A 12346-nucleotide genomic window follows, 5' to 3' on the forward strand; every position below is an offset into this window, starting at 1 on the left:
AGCATGGTCGAAAACTTTGGCCCAGGCTGCCCAAGAAGGATGGCTCTGGTAACTCGGCCCCTAAATGGCCTGCTCTCTATAAATGCTCAATCATTGGGCAACCGTTTTTTCATTGTAAAAATCATTGTAAAGTGCGCACGCGAACAATGCTGACGAGTAGACTTCTTTTTTTTCGAAAATCTGCGAGCACCATAAAACCGAAAAATTAATTGTTGTATATTTTGAGTTTTCGAAAAAAGTTTGTCATTTATGACATTTTTACGCAGGACTCATCACTATTTGATCGATAATCTTTGAAAGGAGGTATGGAGGAGCTGGGTTCCGGGCACAATCCAAAAAATTGCCATGGGTATGTCCTAATCTGTAGGTTATAAAAATCTTGAAGGAAAACAAAGGAAACACATGAATTGAACAAATGAGAGGTTCTGTTTATTATGATATCAAGCATTCCGCATCCATCTAAAATCTCTTCTTCAACTGTCAAGTTTCATTAATCATCAGTGTAACTGCAGGAACTCAATTATCAAATAGTCCACTGCTAACAAGATGTCTAGATTAATAAACATATATTGTAGTAACCCAGACGAGTGTCACGCACGTGGTAAGGTGGGGGCATTCTCGAACATTACACATAAACATGAGACCGGAAGAGGAAAAACAACTGGACAGGAGGAAAATAAAGTCAACATCGTAATCGTTTTGGCGGCAAATCCAAATTCCAGGGATGGCGCCCCAACAATCAGTATGGATCTATTAGTGCCTATCTATTTACCTAACTGTGTCTGTACTGTCCGTTCTCACCCACTTCACTTTTTTCATATGCACTGAAACAATTCTAGTCAAGTTCACTGTAACATCACTTTCTAGTCAACTATTTCATTGCTTTTACCATTTTTGACAAGTTTCTTTTCTACATCTTACAGTCTGTTTAACGTTAATACACCATCTTTCCTTTATATTTTTACGCCATGACATGACTAAGAGTCGCAATAAAGATATTATTAATAATTACAAGAGTACGACCGTGAGTTCAGTGCACCGTAAGGAGGAATTTGGAAGCATGATATTTTCCAAAACAAATGGTTCACAATAGACTCAGATCTAAACCAAGCTCAATGTAGAGGGCGGTTAGAAAATTCGGGGATTTCCATTTTTGCTGCTCTCTCCACAAGGAATCATACAATTGATGTAACATTTTGACCACGAACGTAAGCCTAAGCTTTAAGCTTTAATGACTTTAGCGTTCAATACTCTCTCCTTTTTTTTGCTTACATCTTGGAGAAATTGGAAATAGAGCGCAAGCGGCAGAGATGGTGTCACCAAAGATCTCATTCCAGGCTCGCTCCACACAGAACTTCATCATGAATGATTCAAGAGTGGTGCAAGTCCAATTTACCAGCATTTTGGCGAAAATGATATTGGCTCCGATTGGTTGCCATCAAGCCCTGATCCCAACATAACGGGCTAAAGCATGTAGTCCATATCTAAGGAAAAGGCTTGCTCTCTGAAGTCTCACTTGGAACATGTCAGGAATGAGATCTTTATTGACACCATTCTGCCAGTTGAGCTCTTTCCAATGTGTATCTGAACTGTAATAAAGAAAAACATAGGAAACATTGAACACTGAAATCATTAAAGCTTTGAGAAATTAGTCTTACATTTGTGGTTGAAATTTAATATCAATTTGTCAAAGCCTTGGGGAGATATTGCGCAGAAAAGGAAATATCCGAATTTCTCCCCCTGAAATGAAATATTGTGCCTTTGTGGGCTAATATATGGTTTACGTTACTCTTCAGGCACCCTTCAACATATCATAAATATTTTTAAAATCATTTTGAGACCCTTAGGAAGTATCCGATCTTGAAGGATATTTTTTAGCACCCTATCTGTGACAAATAGACGATGTTTGTAAACTCTACTATTGTACTTCTATCATAATGAGCAAAAGCACTAAAACTGGTGTTTCATACTTCAGTGGCCATTACGACTTTAAATGGTTCATAATATTCAGAAAATGGTCAAGGGTGGCTGAAGAATAACTTAAAATATCTAATCTAAAAAGGCACAATTTTTCGTTAAAATGTGTTATTTCGACACAGTGGTAAAAATACCGTTTAAAGTTTTGATGGAAATTCCCAAGCACATCTTGGCATTTTTCTCCCTCAGAAAATCAGGGGAAACAATTTTGATTGGATTGTTTTATGAAATTCTAGCCCACATAAAAAACGTACATACCTAAAAACATTATAAAACTAAAATTTTCAAAAACCTTCTCCATGTAAATTAGGAGTACACTTAGTTAGCTCTTGAATATTAATAATGATATCATCTGATTTAATTTCCCAAAGATTTAATATCGATTTTCACTATCGCAAAAACGAAAGATTATTTTTCCATTTCTTGCATAGTCTCACAATAGCTAAAAATGCTATATAATGATATCGTAAATTACATAGAAGAGCTAACTAAGCGTGCTCCTAATTTACATGGAGTAGGTTTTTGTAATTTTTTGTTTTATAATGTTTTTAGGTATGTAAGATTTTTTATGTGGACTAGAATTCCATAAAGCAATAAACTTCAAGTTGTTCCCTATGACTTTTTGAGGTAGAAAGATGCCAATTTGTGTTTGGGAATTTCTCTGGAAACTTGATAGGGCTTTTTGAACACCGTGCCGACGTAAGAAGACTAGAAACGATTTGTACAGCCAAACTCTTTGAACGCAGAGCACTACACTGATCCTGCTTGGAAGGTCAGTAACTATGGATCAAGTTCTGCATATGTATGTATGTACCTTTGTTCAACTTTTCTTCTTATTTGAGGGTCTCTTCGAGTGGATTTCAGGACTTGTCAATGAATAAGATTCTTCTACTTTCCTAACTAAGGGTAAATTTCTATAGTTCAATTCTGGTACTAACTCCTCATGCCCATTTTGAAATTGTCTGAAACGCTGAAAGCTAAATTCTATGTTGTTGTCTAACAGGTTACCCTGTGAGACCAGTCCTTATCATAATATAACGTTTATTTGCGACTCTTGGTTGTGTCATATAATTCTGAAACGCCCGAAAGATAGCGCAGCCATCAGCCTGCCATGGTAGAAAATTCCACTGTATCATAGATACTCTAGTTAGGAATGTTCATGGATGGCCCAACTGCAGTAAAAAACACAAAAAAACTCATTTTTTCCTTCTTCCTATTCTCTTCAATGGTCATCCCTCTCAATGAACCCGTCATATTTCAGTTAGAGGCTTGATCTTGATTGAATGATCTTTTGATTTAGATCCTATAGCCCTTTTGAGTTGGACCAAAAATTTACGAATTGACGTGTTTGGTTCTTGAATTGCCAAAATTTGATAATTTGCAAAATACAACCCACGGGATTGAAAGCGTCTAAATATTTCCTCTTTTAGAAAATGGCCAAAACATTTGAAAATATTTTTTTTATTGAAATTAAATGTTTTTATCCACTCTACTCCTAACGAATTTCAGGGATATAACTAGGACAGATGCTGCTTGACGTCACTTTAAAGGCGCGGCAAATTTTTACTGACCTACCCTGTAGGGTCGGCTAGACTTCGGACTAGGGTCCAGTGCTGATTGATAGCAAAGAAAATAAATTTACAATCCATGGCCTAAAAGCATTACAAATCTGTTGATAACTTTTGAAGAAATGGTTGCAATGTCAAAGCATGTTATTAATTAGTTACAACTATGATGTTATATTGCAATTAAATAACCGTTACTTTCCGAATAAGTTGGTATCCACAAGTTTGAACATAATTGAAATATTGATTTGAAATGTCTATTAAACAAACTGAGTTAGTAAATATTTGATTCTTCCTGTCGCTCATTAGTCAATCTCAACGTGATGAGGGATAGCACTCAGATCTTTCCGCATCGGGCCTACTTCTTTGGAAAATGCTCATTCAATGACAACCTTATTCTCGTCCTAAAAGAGAGATTTTCGACCGAAAACTCGGCCCTCAATGAAAGACAACCCTAACTCGTCGTCTAAAAATGGAACTTGAGAGATTTTCCCCATTTAAAAGAAACCCTTGAAATTTCTGTCTCCATCGACAATAGATTAAACGTTATGGACCGTCTGGTCTTTGTTCAAATATGCATGTTTTATATTGAACACATTAGTCGTTACAATGATTTCTTTGAGAGCGTATAAGAGTGAACTTGGGCGTCATCAGGGATCCAAACTTGATCCATGAACATGTGAAAAATGCGAATGAAAGCCGGAATGAGACGTTCGTCTGATTTTCTGACAAGTTCCGGATAGCGCTCTCGAAACACTTTGGTGGCCTCCTCCAAATGGTAATGAGGCACCTTGGAGAATAAATGATGGATCTGATGCGTGCCAATATTGTGGAGCACATCATGAGCCCATCCATAGTTCCTATCCACCGAACTCAATTGGCCTCGGACAAAGTCCCATTTCTCATCTCCATACCAAGGAACATTCTCATCGTGGTGATGCAAGAATGTAATGAACACAATCCAGCACATGAATCCAAACACCGGCATAAGATAATGAATGGCCAGTCTTGAGAATCCATAAGCTGATCCATAGGGAATCACCACTAACCCCATCCAAGCTGTCAAACACGCCATAGAAATGATACAATTTACGGAGTGCTTGATGAAGAGATGGTTGAACGGATTGAAATGGTTGATGGTTCGGGGAGAGTAGCCCTTGAACATATAAAAGATCCATCCAATACCCAAGCCGAAGTAGGGAATCATCAATTCTGAATCCTTGTTTCGATGCTGCTCTCGCACTGGATAAAACACTTCGTCTTTGTCAATGTTGCCTGTGTTCTTGTGATGGTGGCGATGAGATAACTTCCAAGGATAATAAGGCACAAGGATGATGGTGTGCATAAAATTGCCAACAATATCATTGATGAGGCTGTTATTTGAGAAGGATTCGTGTCCACAGTCATGTCCCACTATGAAGATCGAAGCCATCAAAGTACCACTTACATACCAATAAATTGGAATATATGCCCATTTCAACAAGGTGTAAGGCTGAAGCTCCATCGCCAACATGATGATGTAAAGACCAGCCACCAAGGCCAAGTCCTTGAACGCATAATAAAAGGATGTGGTCAGATCAGGTTGGAAGCAATGAGCCGGCAGAGCCTTCTTAAGTTCAAGGATACTAGGAATGGCTCTGGGCACGCCTTTTTGAAAATCCGATTCCGTGAATTTCTCCGGAGTAATGGGAGGAGTGGGAGCCTCAGTGGCCGAGGAATTGGGACTCATGGCCGGAGCTATGAAGGCTTTGAATGGATGGAGGGGAATGAGCCACTGCTCCCTGATTCAGAGCTCTTTTGTAGCTGAAGCCGCAAAAGAGTAGAGAGAGAGAGAGAGAGAGAGAGAGCCGCGAGAAATTCACTCTCTGACAACGTGAACAGTAGCGCTGGCAAGAAAGTAATTGTACGTCAAACGTGGAGAGACGTACTTTGCAGAAGGCCAGTCTACCCAATGACATCGTCGATACTACCCTAGAGTAGGCTTGGTTCATGGCATGCAATACAAGCAGAAAGGAAACATTATATTTCCAACATATGATTCAGGAACATAATATTACGAGAAGAGTTTCAACTCGAACGGAGGGCCTTATCTGCCGATACTCGTTTTGGTCTCAGAATGCTCTTCTGTATATCAATCGGATTGATTAATCTTGAAATATCTGTAAAAGTCATTTTTCCGAATCCTGACTTATTGAAGGACTGTGAGCGTGTATGATTACTAGCAGCAATTTAAGGTTTCTTTAGGAGATGTAGATACGAATCGCGGACCATTAATGGCAAGATCTCCTATAGGGGATGTCAAGTAAAGGAAATTTAAGGAAAAATGTAGTCCGGCACCCTGATTTTGGGGAGAGAGAACTAAGACAAACATCACAGTCAACTCGCACCATTCGCCCATTGAATTTTCAATAATTGAGTGATTTTGAGCGAGTTGTGCTACAAAATCCTCCTAAATGAACATGTTTGGTATAATTCGGTGAACGTACTATCAAATTGGCTCCATACCACAATGCTATTTGCTTGGACAAGCATGTAAAATGGAAAAAATGTCAAAACTCAATGCATGCAAAGTGCGGTTTGGCTGGGCATGTTGTCTTTGATTTTACTCCATGGAATAACGTCAGTTGTCCATGAACGCGTTTACTTGACTAGCCCTATACACGACAAAGGGGGAAAAATTTTGCCCTCACCAATTGGTCTGTCTATTAGCACCCAAAATGTTGGAATTTGAAAACCCAGAGAAAATTCCAAAAACCGTCAGATTTCTGAAGATTTTGTTTCTTGTCACATACGTTGCCAAACCCACAGTTTTTGGTCATTAGCTCTGATCAAATGGCCAACCTGAAATTGTGGATACCATATAAAAGTTATTTTTTTTCTTATATGGTGGGGTCAGGGTAATGCGAGCCTAGTTAAATTCGATGATAAACGTTAGTATTGCGAAAAGGCATTGCATAACATTCATTTAATGAACATATTTCCAAGTTGGTAAGCTATACCATCCCGTTAACAGATTCTTCCTCTTGGCCCCACTTTAGCAACCTTTCTACAAGGCTAACCCTTTTTTATTGCACCGGTTGAATGAACCTCTGTTTACAGCAGACCCAAAGAGTCTGCTAGGAGGTTCTCTACAAGGAACTTATAAACAAATGTGTCTAAATTATCAAAATTTTGACTGCCAATGCGCTAAAGTTGAAAATCCCACTTTTTCCTGCTCCTCCCTCGTGACCTCATTGATTGGGTGTGGTTCTTACGCCATGTTTATTTTACCCAATGAAATTAGATTGGTGATCAATCTGACCCTCGAAGTTTGTCAATTCACGCCCAATTTCCATATCACCTATTACTTTCATTGGCAAGAGTGTACTATTACGCAAATGTATTAACTCATCGCTGTTAGATGCCATTACCCTTCAGTTTCGTATGTAGTGTACTGTCTTAGCATGTCAACAAACTGCTAGTACTTTTGGATGACACGCTTTGGGGTCCAAAGGTCACTTGTATGGCCAGATCACTTTTTGCAGGCGCGCTCTTGGACCTCACGTGATGGCGAGATCCTCCTTCACTTGTACATCGGATGATGATTTTGATGACGGGATCAAGCAAGGAAATCGACGGTCAATTGATCCAAACGACCGAACAATGGGTAAAAACAATGGACCTAATTTCACTCCATTGCTGTGTTTGAGTTGATAAGGATCAGTTGGATTCTTCGTTGATCAAAAGTGCCATGGTTGAGAATATTTAAAAAAAAATGGGAATATCTACATCAAACACTTGTTTTGAGAGAAAACTTGGAAAACCAGGGGAGAAGATGTGATTTTCAAGTTCAACGCAGATTGACTTCATATTGCATCACAGAGGTAAAAATACCCTTTAAAGTTTGGATGGAAATTCCCAAACACATCTTGGAATTTTTCTACCTCAGAAAATCAGGGGGAACAATTTTGATTTTATTGCTTCATGGAATTCTAGTCCACATAAAAAATTTACATACCTAAAACATTATAAAAACAAAATTTTTCAAAAACCTACTCAATGTAATTTAGGAGCACACTTAGTTAGCTCTTGAATATGAATTATTATATCATCTATTTCACCGTTACCTAGTTACATGGGATTTTGTGGTCCAAATTTCATCGTTGTTTTGCTCCAAAATGCCCCGGTTATATCTTAATTTAATTTCCCAAAAACAAATAATATCGATTTTCATTACCACAAAAAAGAATGATTAATTCCAATTCCAATCAATCAAATGTATTTTTCGTTGCGTGAGTTGACTCAAACGTAGCCTTAGAAGGCATTAGTCAGTTTTGATCTCAATCGAACGCCTGTGCCAAAAGTTAGGGGCATTTAAAACTCAGACCAGGGATGGGAACAAATTGAATGAGCTAGCACCACGTTGGTATAGCTATTTCTTTTACAAGGGTTTGTTACTCCCTGGGTGTGGAAAACTAGATAAGAGGAGAGTAAGTGGACTGAGGTGCTAATGCTCATTTTATCTAGCCATATGCTTTGCCTAGCCTTTTAATGTTTTGAAAATAAAATTTTGACACAAATGCACAATAAATAAAGGATAGCAAATATAGTTCCATGGCGCATCTCATGAAAGTACTCAAGATGGTTAATCTATATTTAGCATCTTTAGAAAGTACCTTCTGGGGAGAGTTGGGCAAAAGACTTGAGTCCAGCGGTGGACTCCAGTCTTTCATTACACTCAAGTCGAACAAAAAGAGCTCGCCCCAGCACTAGTCCTACTTCAATCCTCAAACCGGATTCAATCTCGGTTTTTCATCCTAGTGTAAAGCTGCCCTAAACTAGTTTTTGATTGTTGGAAAGCACCAAACCTTTTCGAGCAAGATGGCGCTTCATTAAGTTATTGAAAGATTATAAGTGGCCCGAGACGAGTTTTAAACTCTCGCACCTCGCAACCAAGTTAAGGCTTGGACAGTATCCAAAATGAGCATTCGCTCACCACTTTGCCGAGTTTAGTTTCATACCAGTTAATGTTCAAGCCCCTAACTCTAAAGTACGAGCTTCGGAAAACTGGCCTCAGGTTTCCTTTATCTTAATTGTCATATTTCTTGTCCGTTTTGGACCTTATTTTGTGACTTACCACATTAACTATGAGACTCTATGACTCCAATTTTTCTTCGTCAGGCTCCATCGGATTCGAAACCAAATGATGGATTGGTTCTCAAGATTGAAATGTCAGTCTGGAATCACATGCATACCTATAAATCATATTATATTTGATACAATATGAATATAAATATCAAGGTTATATTTGTTGAATTCTTGATGTTTTTTGCGCTTGCTAGGATACCATGTATTGAAATTCCAAGTTTTTAGTGGCCAGCCCAAATGTTCAAGAATTGGGTTATGACACCTTTATCGACTCAAACTACCCAGAATGTTTATACGATGTGAGGCTATTCAAAATCTCGCATTGACCATTGGAACATGGTCAGGCGCAGTCCACACCCCAGAACAGTTCTCCTTTGACCAACTGCGGGGGAGGAGAATCACGAGATAAGCGGACAATACTCCGAAAACCATTAACCAATGATTCCAAAAGCCACTCACTGAAAAAAATCTACCCTGTCCAAATGCAAGAGTCTGTTGATATTTCGAGCCAGCATGGCCACTTTAGATTTCTTCTCACAAAGACAAAAGATGGAAAAATGTAAGGCGGGAAACTCAAATTTGACTCATATTGACAATTTTTGCGCCCAAGTTTGATAGGTGATTTGTTTTGAGTAGAAATCCTGATTAGTGACAGGATACCTGTGTTTCTAGATTTGTTCTTGCCAGACGTGTGCATCAGTATTGAGGCTATTTGGGTGAGCGAGGTCAAAAAGGACTGGAAGGTTTCAAAAGATAATTAAAAACCACTTTAAGATTAAAGACGATGAATTCCTGAATTTTGTTGTTAGGAATGATGGTTTAAAGTATCCTGTACGTCCTGAAATCTGGTTTGACACATATATATCGCAATTTAAATCAACAAATCGCAACTTATGTTCAAAGCTGTAGAAGAAGTCTTTGACATGGCTTTATTTCGTAGTGTAGTAGGTCAAAATGTATTCAAGGGTACATATAGAGTAATGAAAGCCAAAAATGCACTTAAAAGGCACACCTTTTACTTAAAATGTGTTTTTGAGTTAACTAGGGATATTGAGAATGAGTAGTTTTGGGACAAAATTAAAGGTTCAAAATTTTGCCACCCAGGATGCTGAAATTACGGTCGTACTCTGATGACGCAGGCCATCACTACTCTTCGTCAGACGTAAACTCTCTTCTGCCAAATCTCAAGCCAATTGTCCGAAAAAGAATTACATACCTTGGGTCTAACTACAGTGGGAATTTCAAAAAATATTAATTTGTCCCTCTCAACGGGTTCCCTGGAGATTTTTATTTCTTTGTTTGGGAAAGTTTACGTCGGACCCAAATGAGTGAATTTGAAAAAGGGAGGATTTGTCAAATCTTCTAATAGGCCAAGTCCCAATTAATGACCAACTAAATTTCATCAGTGTTGTTGGGGCTTTCTTCATCGAGTGGGGGTGTCGTGGTCTGCCCTGTTGTTGATAACCCCATTGATTCTCTCTTTGACTCCCAGTTATCCCAGCAGAGATCATCAGTGCTACTATTGTTCAAAACTATTCATAGACAGTTCTCATACCAAAGAGGCAAGAGGCAAATCAGGAATCATTATCGGAAGAAAAAATCTTCAACAGTCTCGTAACCTCTTATAAATATAACTACTTGGTGCGTTTCCAATTAGATTCAAAACTCCTGCTTATCTAGCCAAAGTGAACCTATCTATGACAGACGAAGGAAGGGAAACGATGGCATCTCATACTCTGAGAATTGGCACAGCCAAAAGGGTTAGGTTGGATCCTCCTGTAAATAATGCTTAAGCTCATTGGCCCTAATGATGGAAGGCAGTCAAGCGGCACCAAATCAATCCCGGGAAGCGAATCCGTCCAGAAATGAGAGAAAATCGGCTGCTATCATGGGATCGTTAGTCGGTGTAACGAATTATAGAATTTACTCAAAATAAATCTCGAGCATCTTTATAGAACACCTCAATGCTAGAGTGAGAATTTAGACGCATCCCGCTGCTTGATGGGAACGTGATTTCAAAATAGCGCGTGTCCGCATTGTGGTCATTTTGCTTAAATGTTCCTTTTGGTTTACGTAATTGTTTTGAATGGCATAACCCTAGCCGCGATTTGACTTTGATTTCACATGTCCATCCATTCCAACCTGTTCAAACCATGAATGCCACATTGACTCATGCATGGAATTTATGGTCGATGTCGATCACATGGCTACGATCTGAGTGAGTTTCTAAGAGGCCAGGCTTGATCAAGTTATGACTCACATTTCATGTTTGATGTTCTCATTCGGCTCCTTGGACCGGAATGTCGAGGCAAAGAAAGAGTTTTGTGGCCAAAATTGGGGTCAGGAAAGTGTGGCAAACGATGAAGGCGATTATTGGCCACATAGAACGTACTATATATATAAATGTCTCTGTATCCCCAAAGAGTGGACCGGGATAATCCCCCAAGGGGTTGATTGACTTAAGACAACACCTCGCTAGCACACAAAAGAATCTGTCCCCAACGATGAAATGAAGGCTGGAAACTGTCCAGGACAAAAAGAAGATCGCTGGAAATTGTAACATCTCCCATTTGGTGCTTTTGTGCTTTTAAGCGTTCTCGCTCAAGACCTATCAGACCTATCCGTGGGGAGTTGAAAAACGCAAGCCAGGTGATAATGTGGCAATTTCTTAACAGAGCTGGCCTGGCTTTAAAGTACTCATATGTGAGATATTTTTCCTCCAGAAAGGCTAAAATGATAACACTTTTTGGCAATGTCTTGCTTTTTTGGTTAAGAGGTTCGGGATTTTATTGATCACGCAACAATCAAGGCAGGCCCAGTGATCAGAGAGAAGAAAAAAAACTTTGTTAAAGAAGAAATACTGTGTGAGACCAGGTGTTGCAAGGTCTTCTCGTCACGATCTTCAAGCTTGCATGAGATGAGAATTAGGAACTGGATAGCATTTCCTGCAATGTTTCCGTAGTTCTACGTTTGAAGATAACTGTATTGTGATTTTCAACTCTGGTAATGAAGGCGTTACGAAAATGCCGTTGACTATTCGAAGAATTTACGCATATTTACACTTTTTGTTCTACTTGGTGGTTGCCATGAAATCGCTGAAGGTTGGGGCAAAAAGACAGGCACTTCTTTTTTCTAATAACGATTAAACTCTAGATTTTTCTGAACAGCCAAATCAGTTACATCCACTTTTCCCTACTGAGCCTTTTTTGGGCTTCTTTATCGTTACTGGGAATGGAACTCCAGAACGAAAAACTAATTCATCTCACTTAACCTTATATTCATAGATTAACTGGTCGATCAAGGAATTAGAGTTGGCGGATCTGGTTAGCCCTTGAATATAGGGTGGATCAGGAATTTTGATAAAAAAATGCGTCCAAATTTGACTTAAAACACTCATTAAGCCTCTACGGTCTCTGCAATTGGCCCAAAATCCTGGGTTGGGACAAAGCTCATGAACTGTTTTGAAAATGTACAATATCAGATACTTTCCGTACTGTCTCTGAATACTTAGAGTCCCTACCTTTCAACCTGTCTAACCTCTCCCTATACGAGAGCTCTCTCATACCTTCAAAGTTTCTGGAAAATCATCTTTAGGCCTGCTCGACCTTGTACAAATTTACTGAATGAGTTGGAGCTCGACTTGTATAGAGTTAGGATCGTGATACTAGCAAACACTG

The 12346-nt window shown here is 39.0% G+C and overlaps 1 protein-coding gene and 1 long non-coding RNA gene across 2 annotated transcripts; one reads left to right on the top strand and one right to left on the bottom strand.

The window, feature by feature from the left end:
• Positions 1-4103: 4103 nt before the first annotated feature.
• On the bottom strand, positions 4104-5338 carry LOC131877486 (uncharacterized). The gene has a single exon (XM_059223168.1). The coding sequence runs from the start codon at positions 5269-5271 to the stop codon at positions 4147-4149; it is 1125 nt and encodes a 374-aa protein (XP_059079151.1). The 5' UTR covers positions 5272-5338; the 3' UTR covers positions 4104-4146.
• A 1814-nt stretch (positions 5339-7152) lies between these two features.
• Positions 7153-8837, top strand: LOC131878192 (uncharacterized). Its single transcript, XR_009372969.1, has 2 exons — positions 7153-7405; positions 8703-8837. It is a non-coding gene; the product is annotated as an uncharacterized LOC131878192 (long non-coding RNA).
• The last annotated feature ends 3509 nt before the right edge of the window (positions 8838-12346 follow it).

Source organism: Tigriopus californicus, chromosome 3, assembly GCF_007210705.1.
Source record: "Tigriopus californicus strain San Diego chromosome 3, Tcal_SD_v2.1, whole genome shotgun sequence".
NCBI lineage: Eukaryota > Metazoa > Arthropoda > Copepoda > Harpacticoida > Harpacticidae > Tigriopus > Tigriopus californicus.

Coding starts and splice junctions, on each gene's coding strand:
- LOC131877486 (XM_059223168.1), bottom strand. CDS start 5,271: ATGAGTCCCAATTCCTCGGCCACTGAGGCTCCCACTCCTCCCATTACT.